General features: G+C 42.8%; 3 protein-coding genes across 4 annotated transcripts in view; all 3 read left to right on the forward strand.

The window, feature by feature from the left end:
- The first annotated feature begins 1,992 nt into the window (after positions 1-1,992).
- Positions 1,993-4,841, forward strand: LOC128431023 (four and a half LIM domains protein 2-like). 2 transcript variants are annotated; one of them, XM_053417220.1, is made up of 5 exons: positions 1,993-2,157; positions 2,790-2,964; positions 3,451-3,620; positions 3,838-4,024; positions 4,616-4,841. In XM_053417220.1, the coding sequence occupies exons 1-5, from the start codon at positions 2,002-2,004 to the stop codon at positions 4,765-4,767; spliced, it is 840 nt and encodes a 279-aa protein (XP_053273195.1). In that variant the 5' UTR covers positions 1,993-2,001; the 3' UTR covers positions 4,768-4,841. The 2 variants fall into 2 exon arrangements, with proteins under 2 accessions (XP_053273195.1, XP_053273194.1); XM_053417219.1 differs by having other exon boundaries at positions 2,002-2,157; positions 2,790-2,968; positions 3,449-3,620.
- Positions 4,842-6,478: 1,637 nt separating this feature from the next.
- c24h7orf57 (chromosome 24 C7orf57 homolog) lies at positions 6,479-13,793 on the forward strand. The gene is made up of 8 exons (XM_053417292.1): positions 6,479-6,613; positions 7,401-7,450; positions 7,711-7,884; positions 8,018-8,105; positions 8,389-8,518; positions 9,366-9,430; positions 9,611-9,711; positions 10,064-13,793. Coding segments are annotated over exons 1-8 (675 nt in total). The 5' UTR covers positions 6,479-6,611; the 3' UTR covers positions 10,129-13,793.
- A 1,957-nt stretch (positions 13,794-15,750) lies between these two features.
- LOC128430973 (plakophilin-4) overlaps positions 15,751-17,524 on the forward strand; it is a 33,498-nt gene continuing 31,724 nt past the window's right edge. The window contains exon 1 of the mRNA XM_053417134.1: positions 15,751-15,876. Coding sequence (XP_053273109.1) covers positions 15,751-15,876 — 126 coding nt within the window. The remainder of the gene's footprint in view (positions 15,877-17,524) is intronic.

Consider the following 17,524-nt stretch of genomic DNA (forward strand, 5'->3'; position numbering starts at 1 on the left):
AAATGAGACAACAAATCATGCAAAAATCCCTTTGCTTCTGAGCTGGGAATACAACGTGTAACACAGTGGTGCACTGGATTGTGTTGGGAGTTGTGTTACACCTGCAACCACACCCAGCACATTTCACTGCAAATCTTCGAAGAGTCAGAATAGTTGGACGGGGGATCTATGACTTATTCTTTTTTATCGAACTCTGTTCACGCAAACTCCTCGACACATAAACAATGCTTCTCTTGTGCAAGTCCAAATGAGGTATGCACTATATGCTCCACATGTGATCTCCCTTTTTCCTCTGAGCTGTGTGTGTTCTATGTTGATGTCCGTCATCGGGAGTGAGGGCAGGTTCGAGAGTCGAGGAATCGAGGATGCTGAGGTTTGTAACTTGGATTTATAGGCATCTTAATATGAAGTGACCTGCCCACTCCGGTCACACCCCTGCCTCCAGCTTCCTGCCCCCGTGCGGGTCACTTTCTGCTCTGATTTTATAAAGGACATGAGCGACAGCACTCGACAGACACCTTTTGGTCTCAGGCTGTGAACAGACTGCTACGCTGCAGGTAACATTGGTTTCACTACCTTGTCCTTGTTCTGGTTTGCTTACTGGACATATGCTTTTCATCTTTTATGTCTTTGTGTCTGATGGTTTCAGAGATCTGATCTTATTCCTGTGAAATATCTGCATTGTGATGTTTTAGGTTTAGAGGATTTTTTATTGTAGAGCTTCTTGTGCAGGTTTTGAATTGGTTGGCCGTCATCTTGTAGACCGAGAGATGTTGGGATTTCAATGAATGTCAATTGAAGGGATTGAGTTATACGAGCCCTAAAGGGATGATGCAGTGTTAAGGGGATAAATGATTGACGGAGGTGTACAAATGTTGGAGAAAGGGATAAGAAGGGTTTCTTACGATAGGTGTATGAATGGGTGCATGGATTCTGTAGGAATTGATACAAGTTTTCATAGATCTATAGAGACAGAGGATTCAGAGGTGTCTAATCCATTCATTCATTCATTCTAGAAATATTTGTGCTCCTCAGTTTTATTCACAAAATGCCTGCTTTCTTTCTACAGTGATTCTCACAATGACTTAACAGCCAATGTCCAGTCAATAGCAGCTTGAGAAGCATTGATCAATCGCTGCCAAAGTGCTTTATCAATCTAATCAGACTTTATTCATGTGGCGCCTGAAGTGCAATGATGCAACACAATTTGCTTAAAAATACAGGTGCAATACATATAGAGTACAATGCCTAATGAGCAATAATATAAAACAACATACCTGAGTGATCCATTGGGAGCAGACATTGAAAGCGTGTCTGATTCAAGGGAAAGAGGAAATAGCTTTTTTTAATATTGCTGCATTTCTTCTGAGTTTCCACTTGATGTCTTTACAGTTGTTTAAACAGGATGGATCTCTGCCAAGACTTGATTTGAGGAGATTGAATGATTTTTTCAAACAGGCAACTTTTATTTGATCTTCTATATCACAAAGAACCTTAACTATACTGACAGTGTTTGACCCACTGAAAATTAAAGATAAAAAAATGTTCTACGCTTTTCAAGCACGATACTTGCTGCTTCCCCCCCCCCCCCCTCTTCCATTCATCCCTCCTTCTTCTTGCTCTTTCCGAGAGCTCTTTTTTCTTTGAGCCAGTTAAACCAAATTCAAAAGTCACATCATACACATTCATGTTGAAGTGGAAGTCACTGTTGTATGGTACTCAATTCAATTTCCAGGTTATCTCAGACAAGTTTATTTCTGTACCTCGTACATCAAGGCGGTGTCAATTTGTCAGACCATGTGATCTGCTTTAGTAATTTCTAATGAAACAATAAAATAAGACATCTCTCCAATTCCAGAAATGCAATCCGAGTTTAGAAATGTCACGAGATGATTGATCTTGTGCATATTTTGGGAATGTTTCAGTGGAATTATTTTAATGTCATTGTTTTTGTTTTCTCTGAGACAGGCCAGAGGAGTCAGAGAAGATATTTTTGTCAACATGGCTGAACGCTGCGACTGCACCGAGTGCAAGGAATCCTTATACGGCCAGAAATACATCCTGAAGGAGGAGGACCCGTACTGCACCAAGTGCTACGAGGCCCTTTTCTCCCACAACTGTGAAGGCTGCCAGACGCTCATTGGCTGCACCAGCAAGGTAATATTGGTTACATTTCCTTTCCACCTTTTCTCTTTCATTTCAATTGTTATGTTAATCTGAACGGAAAAGAGATGGAGTCACATTAGTCACGCATAGAGTCATCTTCAGGTCAAAATTTCACTTTGTCCAATATGCAATTCAATGGAAATGAGATTTTTATATAAAGATGGACGATATGACAACTTTCCAAAAGTAAGGCTGAATCGTCTTGATCACATAAGCCCCGTTTCTGTCATTTTCTATATTTCCTTTTTGGTTTTGAATTTGTTATGCAATAAAAAGCGGGGGTTAAACGTTATGATTGACAGCTGAGACTGCCTTGCGATTGGTCGAGTGTGTGTTGGCGGTATCTTAAATATCGACCCAAGATGGCAGCTTACATCTACAGGATTCTTTAGTTTCATTTCAGGATAATGGGAGTCGTCAATCTTCACAGTTTATTATGTTTTTTGTTGTTTTTGATAGTCTGTCTCCATATTGACTGTAAGATCTCATTAGAAAATATTAGGGCCATAGAATAAATAGTCCTGTTGTATGTTTACTGTGTTGTTTCATGTGAAATTGCAATCAACAGTCCTCTTTTCATTTACAACCAAACCAAGCATTCTCTCCTCCCATTGGCACTCCAGGATCTGTCGTACAAGGAGCGCCACTGGCACAGCGAATGCTTCCTCTGCGTCACGTGCAACCGATCCCTGGTGGACCGGCCCTTTGCCTCCAAGGATGACTTGCTGATGTGCACCGACTGCTACAGCAACAAGTACTCTGCCAAGTGCAACATGTGCCTGAACACCATCATGCCAGGTGAGGAGAGAAGCAGAGCACAGAGGGAACTGCCAGGTTAGAGTGGGTGCATGGAGGAAGCATCTGGAATAATGGTGCATTAGTAAACAGCTTATATTTTCTCTGACTTATCTATTATTTTCAGGATTTTCATGCAATAAGGAGCCACCGAGGGGATTTAAATTTGTACACATTTGGTTACTTGTCATATGTAGTCCATTAATATACATATACTAGTGTTTGGTCGCCTTCACATCTTACAGTAAAAAGTATTTTTTTCTAGGTCACAGCTGTAATATAAGAAGCTCAGAAGCTGTAACTAAGATAGTTGTTAGATATAAGAAATATTTTCTGTAGGAAGAGACCAAAATTTATGAGATGGTGAATATGCAACAATGGCTATTCTGCAAAGCATTAGCCGAGACTTTATTACAGGTAAAAGCAGCACAACAGCAACATATGAACAACCATTGGTTAATGTGAGAACCATCCTCCTCCCCTCACCAGGCTCCAAAAAGATGGAGCACAAGGGCAACAGTTGGCACGAGACCTGCTTCTCCTGCAACCGCTGCCAGCAGCCCATCGGCACCAGGAGCTTCGTCCAGAAGGACGCCAGCAACTACTGCCTGCCCTGCTACGAGAAGCTGTTCGCTCTGCAGTGCGTCCACTGCAAGAAGGTACTGTGACGGCTCACTGTGAATTACACTCCCACCGCTCACATGAAGCTATGGCTGCATTAACTCCAGTTGCCGTCAATTGAAGTAAATGCTAAATCGGTACATTTCTGCAAGTGCAATATGCTTTTGTTATTGTTTATGGCTGTGAGGTCACAGAGGGGTCTCTAAAGAGCATTTCCTTCATTTCCTACATTCCTATCATGTCCCTAACTTCCAGCCCATCACCACTGGAGGGGTGAACTACCGCGACCAGCCGTGGCATAAGGAGTGCTTCGTCTGCATCGGCTGCAAGCACCAGCTGGCCGGCCAGCGCTTCACCTCCCGGGACGACTTCACCTATTGCCTGGACTGCTTCTGCAACCTGTTTGCCAAGAAATGTGCCTACTGCACCGACCCCATCAGTGGTAAAGTCTCACCTGCGGTTGTGTCCCATGTGGAACCCTGTCTCTTTATTATACTATCTCTTAGGACTTTTTTAAATCGTATGCTTTTCCAGGAAACACTAATTTGAATTGCCCCTTTCTGGCTAAATCTGGACTTTTAATGGCATTAACCTTAACGTAACACTCCAAATTCCCAGGTTTAACATCATTACTGACTAGTTTTCTAGACTTACTGACGCTCCTGCCGAGCCACAGATACAGTTAAACAAATGTTTTCCAGAGGCCGTGTACAGGTCCAATCATGACCAAACTGAAACCTGTGTGAACCCGAACAGAGACTGCAATTGTAGGAACGAGGGAAATAACAGCGCTGTGTAACTGCTGCATACTTTAAGTCATCTGACACTAATGATAAGCCAACTGTTTCAGGTGAGCTGCCATTGAAACAGGATAAAATGAGTTAAAAGTGCACGTAGAGAAGTGCAGATTAATGACAGTGCATCGTCCTGGGGTCACATGCTTCCCTCTGCATCCTGTGTATCCAATCACCATCAATTACAGGATTATTGCATTACAGAGATCATGAGACGCGTCTCTCCGCTTTTGTCGCAGGCCTCGGCGGGAGCAAGTACATCTCATTCGAGCTGCGCCAGTGGCACACCAACTGCTTCAACTGCAAGAAGTGCAGCGTGTCCCTGGTGGGCCGGGGATTCCTGACGAGCAAAGACGACGTCCTGTGCCCCGACTGCGGCAAGGACCTCTGAGTGAACTCCGGAGCTGGAGGAGCCAATCAGAGAGCATTGGTGCTGTTCTCCTAACCCGATCTTTGTTGCCTCATCTTGCATCATTTAATGGTTTCTCACACATTAACCAGTTCCTGCTGCTGAATTTGTTTTCTGCATGCGCTGATGATCCTGTGCTTTATATTAATCAGTTGAAGCCTTCATTCCAAAATGCATTTTTTTCTGTTTTATTAGTTTCTTCAAATCTTTACATTGTATATCCTCGTTTGGAATGAAAGTTTATAAGTGGCATAAAAACAGTCAATATTGATAGATATTTAGAGCTTAATAAAAGCTCCTGATTATGTTTAAGTGATGGCACTGTGGTATAAATTTCTCTTAACAAAGTCGATTACTAATCCAGTTTCTTCTAACTACATACAATCTCTATGATAGAATCTAATCTGTGAGGCACAATAAAGATTTTTTCGATTTGATGAACGCCCCTCTCGTTCAATGATTTGATTTCTTGCTGAAGCAGAAGCCTTCTCCTGTGTCGGAGATAATGAGGACATTGTGCAGTTTTGTATCATGAGTTGTTGGCAAAATTATGAACACAAAACTTTCAAAGGTCATAAAAAGAGACCGTTAAGTGAATGGCTCAATTGATTGGTAATGTATTTTATCAGTGCTTTCTTGCTAAATCTGGACTTTTAACGGCATTAACCTTGAGGTAACGCAGTCCACACTCCAAATTCCCAGGTTTAACAACATTACTGACTAGTTTGCTAGACTTACTGACGCTCCTGCAGAGCCACAGATGACAGAAGTCCTAAATGGTCATTGGGTTTTCTCACTGATTAATAAGCCACCAAGTCTGCAGTTCTATGTGTCCACAAAATAGGGATTTTTTATCAATTATTCTGCAGTTTAAATGTTTAATAAGATGTTGAAAAAAACAACATTTTCGTCAATTGCCTAAAGTTGCTCTTAATAATGGCTTATAACTTATTTATAAAGCTTGAATAAAGTATTTATTATCTTTTAATAAAGCCATAGGACACAAGTCAAAAACAGTGCTCCCTTCGAGTATTTGCACATTTTCTTTAAAATCTACTGAAGCAGTTAAAAAAAATATATGAATGACTAATGTTCTCGAATAAAGATTTAATATGAAAAAATAAAGACCCAGACCACTGGTATCTGTTGCTGTTTCAAGCATCAACATTAATGACAACTAATCATGCACAAATAAAGATTTAATATGAAGAAATAAAGACTCATACCAATACGTTTCATGCACAAATAAAGATTTAATATGAAGAAATAAAGTCCCAGACCACTAACTTCATGATTAATATTGCTGCTGGAAACAGCATCAATTCTTTTAGGCGCCTGACCGTCTTGGATACTGTCCACCGACAACTGATATTAATATTCAGCTCCATCCAGTCAATGGCTGTAAACAGGAAAGTGTACTTTGAGTATTACAGTAGAAGTGTTAACAGTAAATATAAAACATTTGGCTTCGAAAAGAAGTAATACTAAATAAAATAGCTCATATTATATTATATTTCGGTACCAATGGGCAAAGATCGTCTCCTGTATCAGCAACTGGAGGAATAATACAAAGAACTCCCACTCTGCCCGATTTCAAGATATAACCTCCCTCCTAAAGTGGGGATTAAAAAACACAAAATCTAAATTTCGTCTGATAGGAGTCATCGCTGTTCGGACACGATCTTTGGTTAGCGTACCGGATGTGGGCAGCAGGTGCCACCGGAAGTGTGCTCGTCCATCCCTGCCTGCAGAGAAGAAGAAGCTAGCGGCTCTGAATTGGCAAAAAAAACCATTCATTCATCGCAACAGAAGAGAAATAACTAATAATGTAAGACGTGTTTCTTGTATTTTCTCTCTTGAATCCTCGCCTGTCCATCTTGAAGTTTGCCTCGTCGCAGTGCAGAACGAGGGAACCGCCTGAGAGCCACTGCGGCAGCTAAAATAGGCGGCTAGCTAGGTTAGCATGGCTTTGTTAGCCACATTGCTAAGCAGAACTCCTACCGTTGAGGAGACGAGAGGAAGATGCTCGTGGGGTGTTTCTTTTCAAATGGACAGCGTGTGTTCGTATACATATATCGACATTTTGTTTATAGACAAACTATAATTTAACACTTGTCCGTTTTTAAACGCTCCCTCTGCAAAGATGGGCAAAATCTGGGTGAGGTCTGCAAGTGGTTTGCTCACATATTCATAGTTTCTGTCACTCGTGCATCAGCTAAACTTGGGTTTTATCTGCTTTGGATTCTTTTATTTATTGATTTGCAGCATCTTTATCTGCAGCTCAGTCGATAGGAGATCGCGGGCAGGCCGCTGGGTTTGGCCAAGGCCAGACTCCGTTAGAAAAAGGGGGATGATCGAAGATGTGGGATCATCTGTACTGCAAAGGATCCCCACCCCACCCCGAATAGTTTATTCTCTTCACTTCTCTGTCATCTCTGGTGGAAAAAGAAATTCTCTAAAAAATAGTTTATTGCTTTTCGGCAACATGTGGCATTTTCTAGACTTATTTAATTCAAAAGATATATCTAAAAACGCTTAACATGATCTTCATTAGTGATTTTTAATATGTTTGACAACATAACTATTGCTTATTAGTGTGATTATTTTGTGTCCAGGGCTGAAATGAGCACCGCCCTGCCCAACCACAGAAAGACCAAGCCTGGAGGTAAGTCCTCTCTCTTTAAGGTTATTTAGAGCCGGCAATGTATAATATGTCAACAATGTCAGCTTTAACAGCCTTTAAAGCTGTTGTGGCTCCATCACCTGTGATACTTGTAAAAAACTGTAATTACGACATTTCTTATAGAAAAACCTCAGAATTATTAGGTACTTGATGTGAGCTGTGGCTTTGAACCATCACTTTGCTTACAAATGGAGCCACACACACTAGCAAAGCAAGCAGATGTAATTCCCAGTTCATTGCAGGTATTAAGCCCGGGCCCGTAAACACCGGAGCGTCTGGGCCGACGTCCCAGATTCCCGGTCTGTCCCAGAGTGCTGACGAAAGCACTCCAGCGGAGAGGTCCAGCGGACGCCGAGTCGGGATATTTGCGTCCGACTCGGAGTACGTCAAGCTTGCAAAGCAGGGAGGACACAAAGGTAAAGGATACTTAATACTTTGAATTTGTATACTACACATATTACCTTGTGAAATGGCTTTTATATTTTCTTAAATGTTCATAATTGCAGTGTTTTCATACATATTTTTAATATTATTTTCCCCCCCCTGCAGGGCTGCTGAGTCATGATGTTGAGAGTGAGGATAATCCGGTGAGAGCCTACAATCCAGCGAGCTGGTTTGGAGACAATGAGACAAAGAAGTAAGAAGACACTGAAATAAGCAAATGATGAGGATGTGTCGTCTCATGTTCAGACGATGGGTTTGTGCCGTAGAATGAGAGCTTAAGTGTTTGTTCAATAAAAACTAGTCATCGAGGAGAAGACATGAAATTGATTGTCTGACGATCTCTCTTTTTCTCACGAGCCAGCTGGAGTTGTAAAAATGCCTCTCGATGTATCTGGATGCAGCGTAGAGCACTTTAAGACGTTTCCCACCGAAGCAGTAAATTCACATCGTGTGTCACCGTGGTTTTGTGCTTACAGTGGAAGCAAAGCAACGTCTCCTGACAGCCAGATGAAGGGGGGCAGCCTGCCTCTGGCTGCACCGTTTGGCACTGATAACAGTTCGTCCTGGGAAAGAGAGGCTGATAGCTTTTCCAATGATAAAGATAAGGTGAATGGACCAAAGTAGTCACCCCCCCAACATGGCCGCCATGCCAATATCCTCCATCTTTTATTAATTTAGTTTTAACATCACCTCTCCTTTTTATTTTCACATTATTTTTGCTCCATCGCCGCATTTGCATTTTCGTTAAATTTCATTTGGGTTCAATGCTCTGCTGTGGCTGTCCGGTTATTTGGGGTTAATATTGATTTAACTTTCAGGTAAGTAATGCTTTGAAAGGATCTGATAAAACAAGGCATTTATTTAAGGCGCTATAATTCAATCTTCTTATTTTACTTCATAGTAAAGCCTCTAAAGTTTCTCTTTTATAAAAAACTGATTCATTTCCTTAATATTTTGCATATATCTAGCAGAAGAAGCTTTTCCAAGAAACAGTAGCACGTCAAATGTCGATTTTGCAAACCATGATTGCAAATCTAGTGCAGTATAAGAACGTTTACATGAGAAAATAATATATGAAAAGCACCAATATTTGTCTTTTCAAGAAAATAAAACCTGGATACAGCATATTTATCAAATGTTTAAGGGTAAAATACATGTAAATGATTTCTATATGTGTGTGCTTGAGAGCAAAGTGAGAATATGAATTGATGTTGTTTGTTACAGTTTCTTCACTCATCTTCATTGCATGACTCATTTCCCCCTGAAGTTGTCCTCGTCCTCATCATCTCTCATCATCTGCTGTATCACTTCGATATTGTTTTTATTTAACCTAAATATTTTACAGTAAAGTGACTCAGTCTGGCTGTGATTCTCCAGCGTAAAGATCCGAGTTGTCCTCTTGTGAATTTGTTGTTTAAACGATGAGAGTGTTGTTAACGCTCTCATCCTGCAGATGTCTCCTGATGATGCTGCCGATGAGTTGGAGGATCTGTCCTTAGGCGGCAGTCACAAGAGAACGTGAGTAAATCTGTTGTTGTCCATCTTTGAACAATGGGCCACCAAATATTAAACCTCCAATCTTGATTTACATTTATTTTTTGGTAACTTGTTCACTAAGGGCAAAGTAAAAATCTTGGACACGTGTTTACAGTTTGAGTGAAGTCACAGTGACGGTGCTGTTTCCTGTCGCCTATTCAGGTGTGCTACTAAGGGGGCTCTGCCAGTCAGCATGACCAAGCTGCTGAGTCATGGTTATATTGAGGAGAAGAAGAAGTCTACCAATGACGACGATGCCTCAAGTACGTGTACTGGTTCCAGAGAAGAGATTGTGTTCGCCAATCCTAACATGCAAATATCTGTCACACAGAATGAGAATTACCTGAAAATGTTTTAAAACAAATTGTTAATACACAGATTTGCCTTCCTTAAACATTTTGAAAGCAACCAACCAATCAAACATATTTAACACCATTTTGCCTCTTAAGGCTCAATCTACTTCAATATCTCATATTAATAAGAAACACAAGAAATGACTCAAATGTGCACAAGTTGGTTGTTTGATCATAGACAGAAACGTTTTAAATATAAGATATTGAATTTATGTTTGCTTCAAATGTTGATATATGCGTTTTTATCTGTTTTGCTTTCTAGGTGTGACCTCAGAGCAGACCAGCACCATCGCGACGGAGGATGCGGACGTGGACGATCTGGAGTAGTGTGCACAGGTCCTCACCTTGAGGGAGAAGGGGGGCGTCGTCCTAACACTGGTTCATGGTGTCGCAAACCCACGAACACGCCACTCCGCCCGTCACGGGATTCACTCGCATTAATTGTACATCCACTGACTCTTAGGTTTTTGTACTCATGTTTATGCAACAGGTACCGTCCTATATGTTTTGCTTTAATTTATAAAAAAGGAACTCACACAGGTTTTCGTTGAGTAGACGTGTCGGTGCTCGCAGTGTATTTTTGCGTTCAGTGTTGTCGTTTCTCGGTTTGAAAGACGAGTCGTGCACAGGGCAGGAAACTAACATTTTGGTTCTGTTATTTTGCCAGCTAGTTAAATTTTTAGAATTTAAAACAAGAGACAGCTTCACCCGCTTAATTCTAGACTCTCGTGCGTTTCGCCGGTGGCAGTTGTTAGTTTCCCTCCCTGGTTGTATGAAGTTCGAGTTAGTGAATTTGTATGAAGTGTTTGTGCTTATGAATTGTGGTGCCAGTGACGTGAAACATATTTTGTTTTGATCAAGGGCTCCGGCTTTATGAAGGCATGTCCGCGGTATGTGTGTTTTCGGCTGCGGCGGTGGACATGATCATTCGTTGAGACCGCGACCCCGCAGCCATGACCACATGCCAAAGGGCGTACTGAGGGCGAAAGCCACTGCGGTTTGTGTGGTTGAAAAAGGTCCAAACATGATTTTTAGGTTGCTGCTCTGCAGAAGGTTGCTCTTCTCTTCTTTTCCCAAAAAATCTTGTCTTTTTTTTTAATAGTGAAACATGCAATAGCATAATTTTTTTGTTCAAGCTGCGTTTTTGTGAATCATTCTTGTCCCCCTCCCCCAAAAAACAAGTGCATTCAAAAGCGAATGCATCTGGAAAAAAAGGAACAAATTGCTCGAATAACTCAAGTGACGTTTGCCAATTCCAATAAGAAAAACCAGCAGGTGCTGCAAATTCAATTCTCTCATCAGTGCCTATAAATTAGGACGCTCATCAGTAAGTCAATAACTGTGCCAAGAGCTGGATGCTGGTCCAGATATGTCCGACGCTTGCTAATGATAGAATTATGTTGTTTGCGTTCTGCATGTTACATTTTTTGCAGTTTCCCGCAGCCTCGCGCAACAAGGGATAAAACATTCTGGAAAATTGTCGGAGAGAGCCAGCCTTCTGCAGGCCCACGACCCGAAAATCCATCCCAGTGTAATTCCCTGTGAAGATTAGACGAGGTTTTTGAATAAGTGAGTTCTGAACATGCCAACCAAGCAGTTTTTTCCCTGCTCACATGCAGTGTTTTGACCTAGTAGACACCAGTAGGAGAAGTTAGTTGATGCACAGCCTGGTCCCACCCAACGCTCCATCTCATCACGTGTTTATCTGCCTGATAAACATTTTATTCTGTTCAGATTAGGGAGTTTAATTAAGGCAGCATCATGTTTTTTGCATATATAAACAAAACCAAGCACAGGTAAATCTGAGCACTGTAGCAGCTGCGTGGGTACGATTCCAGTCCGGACTGTTCGCTGCATGTCATCGTCAGTCTCTTGTTTCCTGCTTTTCCACTGTCACTACCATAATAAAGGCAAACATGCCAGAAAAAAAAACAACGAAAGAAACTTCACAATCAAACTTTGCAGCACTGAAAAATACATTTCCTTGTGTTTTGAGTGGTCACAAACGATATGACACTAGAGTTTGTGGTTTGATTCGTGACATAGACCTCACACCTTTCCCTTGTTTCCTGTCTGTCTCTGTCCTCTCCACTTTCAATGAAAATGCAAACATTCGCCGAGCCTAATGGGTGCTTTAAATTCCTAAATAAAAGCCAAATTCAAGAAAAAGGCCTTAAACTAACATATCTTTAAAATAAAACACTAAGGAATGATGGTTTCCTCACTAATGTTAGCCATTTTAAAACAAAAGCAACTCAACACGTTATCAAACATTCTCCGAGGAGGAGTAAACTACCAGATTGATGCCACTTTGACAATATACTTCAAGTCGAGAAATAGATCCTGGGAAATATGGACTGAACGCGGAGTTAGCCTCGGCCTTATATGTTTATTATGTGTAAGATATTGACTGAGTCAGAAACAAAAAATAAATTTTAGGAGATTTTTTATGCCACATAAATCAAAAGGAAGACCAGGATGAATGAACAATCGTTAACTGCAGGTTTATTTGTGTTGTTTATTGCCAAGATAAATGCAAGAAGGAAATGGCAAATAATAGGATGTGCATTTTCAGTATCTGCAGGTCTTAAAAAGCCCTGAATTTACTTTCCGTCAGAGCGCTTTTAAAAAGAGCCATAAATACTTCCCGTTGTCTATTGACTGCTGACGTTTAAATCTTGTTTATGGCAGCCAGGAGATGTATATCTTATTTTTTGTGACGCACCATCACAACTTGCAGCCGACACTCACTACTGCTGCCACAGTAGTGAGGAGCCTCATCTCCTCAAGGGCACGCGCCAGTTTTTTGGCAAAACGTGAATAATTGAATTGTTTGAAAGGGTTGTTCCATTTTAAGGTTTGGTTTCCTTGAATAAGATCAACTATAGCACAAGGAATTGTAGTTATACTCTGCTGAAAACGGTGCAATATAAAGATACTGATAATCATTCCCCCTGGTTCTTAATATTTGCACTGTATGACAGTGAAATACGAATTAAATTCAGTTTAATGTGCTTTTGAAAACTTCTTAAAAAGTATTAAATGAGTTGTTGAACCCTGCCGAAACCTCTGGTGACAGAGATGTGGCTTTTGAAACACTTTGACCTTTTGCGTTACTGATAAATTAATAGTTGTCAAAGCGGTCAAGTAAATCTAACCCCCAAACTTTGAAGTTTAATGTGGAGCCCTGCTCTATTGCAGAGTTTCTCTAACTCCTCCTCGGCTGCTTGCTTATGCGATTGTACTTTAAATGACAGTTTGGCCTTGAGTCATCTAACGGTTCTTTATGAAAAGTAGTTCCGAAAACCGACACTAACACTCCTAATCCTGTCAGGACGTTTGTCTGGGGAATGAAACGCTCTTAAATTGAAAAGGACGGGGGATGTATTTGGGTCTGAGACTTAAAGTTCGAAGTTTGTCCCTATAAACCCGAACCCATTCACCGACTGCGTCTCGAAATGATGCAGCAGAAACACTCTGGTTGGAAACGGCTTTAGTTGATGTGTAATGTTCACACAATATATTTAAGCAGCGATGCATAATTCATCTGTATTATCTGTAGTATTCAAAAAAGTGTTGTGCTAAAACTATAGACGCTTTACTGTGCTTAGTGACACTAGATGTTATTTAGCAGTACAAGGAATGGAGAATGTATCATCTTTGGTTATGGTTTGCTTCATAGAACGGGTTTATTCCTTTTAAACTGTTTAAATCTTCACGTACAGTATTTGTTTTAAAACGTGATCCTGCTCTCCCAGTGAGTTGGTGCCATTATCAGTTTATAAACCAGTAGTGGGAACCTTTTATCTGCTTAACTTTGCAAAGTCTTTTACCTGCAAGTGTTAAAACTCTCCTCTACCAGAGTGAGAAGATTGTGTTCGTAGTGAGAAACTAAATCCACCAGATGCACCTCAATGTAAGACCAAGCTCAATTTGATGACTGCACACAGACTATATATTATCATTTGAATAAATGGGCATGTGCACGTGAATGGGTCCTGTTTTTTCTACAACATGGGGGAAGGTGTTACTCGGTCGTAGAGGAAATTGTACTTTCTAGACTGAAGTTACTTTTTATTTAAATTCTGGGAAATTGCTCAAGAACAGAAACAAATAAAACATTAACTCCAAGCTGAGGCACATCATTATCAGATTGGCCTAAAGAATTAGCCTGATTTCTTCAGGAAAACTAAGTTAAGAGTGAATTAAATGAATCAGATCAGGACATACATTATGCAACTAATCGTTTTCTTGTAATTGTGAATTGGTGTCAAATTTCTGATTATTAGTGTATTTCCAAACATTTTTGGCCTAAAAAGCCTTTATTCATATAAAAATATATCTCTATCTCAACTTTTTTCTGCAGAATGACAAACTTTAAACAACTTTATAAGTAAACATATTATAATTGTTCACTCCACCTTATGTTTGCTGGTATGTTAACCTAGTATCTCATCATTTTGGTTCAATAGCCTAAATTTCTTTGTAATTATTCCAAACTTAAAGAAAAAAATCTTGGCACAATTGCGCATGCATGCGTTTGACACCATTTCCACTGAAGTAGATGTGCCAACTAAACTCTGTTGTCACATCACCTATCGGGAATTCCAAAAGGATCAGTCAGGCTCTTTAGCGGTGTAGATCACGCGCACGCGCAGGCACGCACGCACGCCCGGCCGCCGCTGCAGGCTGCATCCTCTCTCCAGCAGCAGCTCCTGTGCGCGCGGAGCTGCCAGCCGCGCTGCGTCTCGTCCTGCAGCCACCGCGTGCAACGGTGCATCGGCGGATGATCGATTCCTGTATCGTTGGGGGGGTAGAGAAAAATTACAATCCACAGCCGCATGGTGACGTCACGCTGCTGAAAGGTAATCGTGGCTGGGCGTGTTGGTTGACGGGAGGGAGGGAGGGAGGGGAGGAGAGATGTGGTCGGGTGCCGAGCGGACGCCAGGGGTAGATGGGTGCATTGAACTCCCCTCCTCCTCCTCCTCCGCACGCACACGAGGAAAATAAACACACGGGCGCGATATAGGCTGCTGCGCGAGGCGTGCGTGGACGTGCACGCGGCTGTTTGTGCTGTTTGTTTTTGTTGATTCGTCGCGTGGGGAGTGTAGCGGCTGTCACGGCAGCCCGCGGGTCGGAGGATGGATGCGTAACGGGACGGATCGAGCCAGCTGTGGCCTGCTTCTGACAGCAACATCTGGCCGGTGAGTCGCGGGCGGCTCGCTTTTTCTCGCGCGCGCGGGAGGCTTCGGTTCGAGTCCCGCTCTCCAGCCCCGTGAGTCGCGGTGTGACCTCGTCCTTGGCTGCCGGACGGCGGCTGAGGGATCGATGTGCGCGTTTGACTGACTGACAGGCTGCTTGCTGCGTGTGACATGTGATGGAGGCTGTGAATGTGATGGAGAGAATGAACGTGACGTGCTGGGCAATGCATTCAGTGCGGGGGGCATGCAAACCTGCAAATGCAATGCATGAGCTATTACTGTTACTACTGTTTGTGCCATTGCATGCATCACTGGGGGGTTAAACCTCCACTTGATAGCCTCAGGAGATTAATTATATGCATGTGTGTATATCTATATATAAAAAGGAAAGCACAATAATCTTTTCATTGAGCCTCCTTATGAATCCCTATAGAAATCAATAGTACAGGCGCACGTGAGTCTCCTTATAGGAATATTCTCGTGCTATGGGAAGGTCACAGGGGTATAAGAGAGCTTTAAAAACAATATCACCCAGTTTAATGTCAAAGTGAATCCGTGCTGGATTATCATAGTGGGTGAAACACAGTGTGGTGACAACATGGTAAACACTACAAGCTCCCAGTGATTGTCTGTGCATCGTGCTCCTTGTCCACATCCTGACCCGCTTGTAGTCCTTCTGCAGGGTCAGAGAGGGCGCCTCTGCAGCCAGCCGGCCCCTGACTGTCGCGGGGGGGAAGAGGTGGAGGCGATGGAGGAGGGGGACGTGAAGGGGGAAGGGCCCATGGCGGTCAGAGAGGGGCCGGGCGACCGCGGCCTCCCGCCGGACGCCAGCACCACGACCACCACCAACCTCCTGGCGTCTGTCAAAGAGCAGGTAAGGAGGCACCTCTCCGGGTCTCGCTCTCCTCTGATCTTCTCTCTGAATCAAGGATCTTATCTTGTGCAGGATGTGATCCACGTGTCCCGTCTCCCTGAGACCTCACTGCACACCAACACCTGTCTAATTTACGAGGCTACATTCCCAAGGGCAGGTGGGGAAGGTTGCGAACGAGAGACAAAAAAGAAGTGCAGGGCTGCATTTGTACAACGTGCCTTGTAACAAGCTGCATGTTGTTCATATTTACGGTATTTAAACTTTAAATATGCAATATGAAATGAGCAATTGCTGTGTATGATTCCAAATAGCAATCAGCCATCATGAGACAAAGGGCCCCTGGGCTCTGGGGCGAGACCCCCTGATGTCTCTGTGGTGTCTCTGCCTGTTGGCATCTCTTTGTAGTCATTTTTAGATCGAAGCCCGTGACTCACCCAAATTCACCGAGCAAATCCGAGTATTATCTCCAGACGAGACCAAAGAATGCGACGGGTCTCCGGGCTGAACCGGCGGTTGCACCCCCGTAATTGTGGACACGGTGGATCTGCAGAGAGACGACTTGCAGCCGATCACATGAGGTCACCAGATTTTGTTTTTATCATCCCTGAGTAAATAGAGTTCTATATGAACCAACGGCGCCGTTATCAAAGTGTGACTCAGTTCTTGTTTATCCCACATTCCAGTTGCAGTCTTCTGGTTCTGATTAAACCGAAACCATCCCCCTCAAAAAATATGTTCTGTGTAGATTCTGCCTTCTACAGTCACACGCTGTAAAGTTGAATTAATGCCTCAGAAACACTGACACATTGGATTGGAGCATGGAACGTTGATATGAACTAACAGCCTGAGATGTTTTCTGCCAGTTACTTTTTGGGGTGTTGAGGCTAGAGACACTCTCAGCCTCCGTCGCTGTTATTTTTATGTTTCTTGTTTTTCTCTGAGTCTGTCTGTTCTCATAAATGGCTGGACAGCGGCCATGTTCTCAACCTAGTCCCCCGGTGTGTGCCTCTATATCAGGTGCACGGCTATTCAAAGAAAGAAGGCTCTGGCTTTTGAAATCTGCAATTTCTTTTCTGCAAATGGACACTGGTGACACAAGGTCTCTGCTGGTGTGAAACTAAGGGAAGGGTCATTTCAGCTTCCTTGATTTCTGCCGAGGTTCCTCGCTGAACACAGCGGGGAGCGTCCTCTGTCACCCCTCGATCGCCCCTCGTTGCCTCGGAGTCTCTCTCTGCAGCTGGAAACGTTTCTCATCTCACCTGAATGCGTGACTGACGCGTCGGTTTCCTGCAGGTGCAGTGTGCTGCAGAGCAGGAGTTGCAGTTGCTGGATGGGTTTGTTGCTTTGTGGTCTGCTTTCCCCCTCGTGATGGAAACACACAGAGCTCTAGAGCACTCAAGCAGAATCCGATGATTTCAACGTCTGTGTGTTTTTCCCATCAATCATTATTGCTAGGAGCTCCTGTCCATGTTTGATCTGCATGTTCTCAGGTGAGGTGATAGAACAGCTGTAGATTTGCTGGAGTGTCCCATGCATTTCACATTTTGTCGAGGTCACAGCTAGGGTTGTCAGTCCACCCAGGGGTGTTGCAAAAGTGTAGGCAAAGCAGGGAAGTGCCGGAGGCCCCCGAGCTGGAAGGGGGCCGATT

Source organism: Pleuronectes platessa, chromosome 24, assembly GCF_947347685.1.
Source record: "Pleuronectes platessa chromosome 24, fPlePla1.1, whole genome shotgun sequence".
Classification (NCBI taxonomy): domain Eukaryota; kingdom Metazoa; phylum Chordata; class Actinopteri; order Pleuronectiformes; family Pleuronectidae; genus Pleuronectes; species Pleuronectes platessa.

Coding starts and splice junctions, on each gene's coding strand:
- c24h7orf57 (XM_053417292.1), top strand. Junction 8,519..9,365: donor TTTCCAATGATAAAGATAAG/GTGAATGGACCA, acceptor CTCATCCTGCAG/ATGTCTCCTGATGATGCTGC. Junction 9,431..9,610: donor GGCGGCAGTCACAAGAGAAC/GTGAGTAAATCT, acceptor TCGCCTATTCAG/GTGTGCTACTAAGGGGGCTC.
- LOC128431023 (XM_053417219.1), top strand. CDS start 2,002: ATGGCTGAACGCTGCGACTGCACCGAGTGCAAGGAATCCTTATACGGC. Junction 2,969..3,448: donor AACACCATCATGCCAGGTGA/GGAGAGAAGCAG, acceptor CCTCCCCTCACC/AGGCTCCAAAAAGATGGAGC. Junction 3,621..3,837: donor AGTGCGTCCACTGCAAGAAG/GTACTGTGACGG, acceptor CCTAACTTCCAG/CCCATCACCACTGGAGGGGT.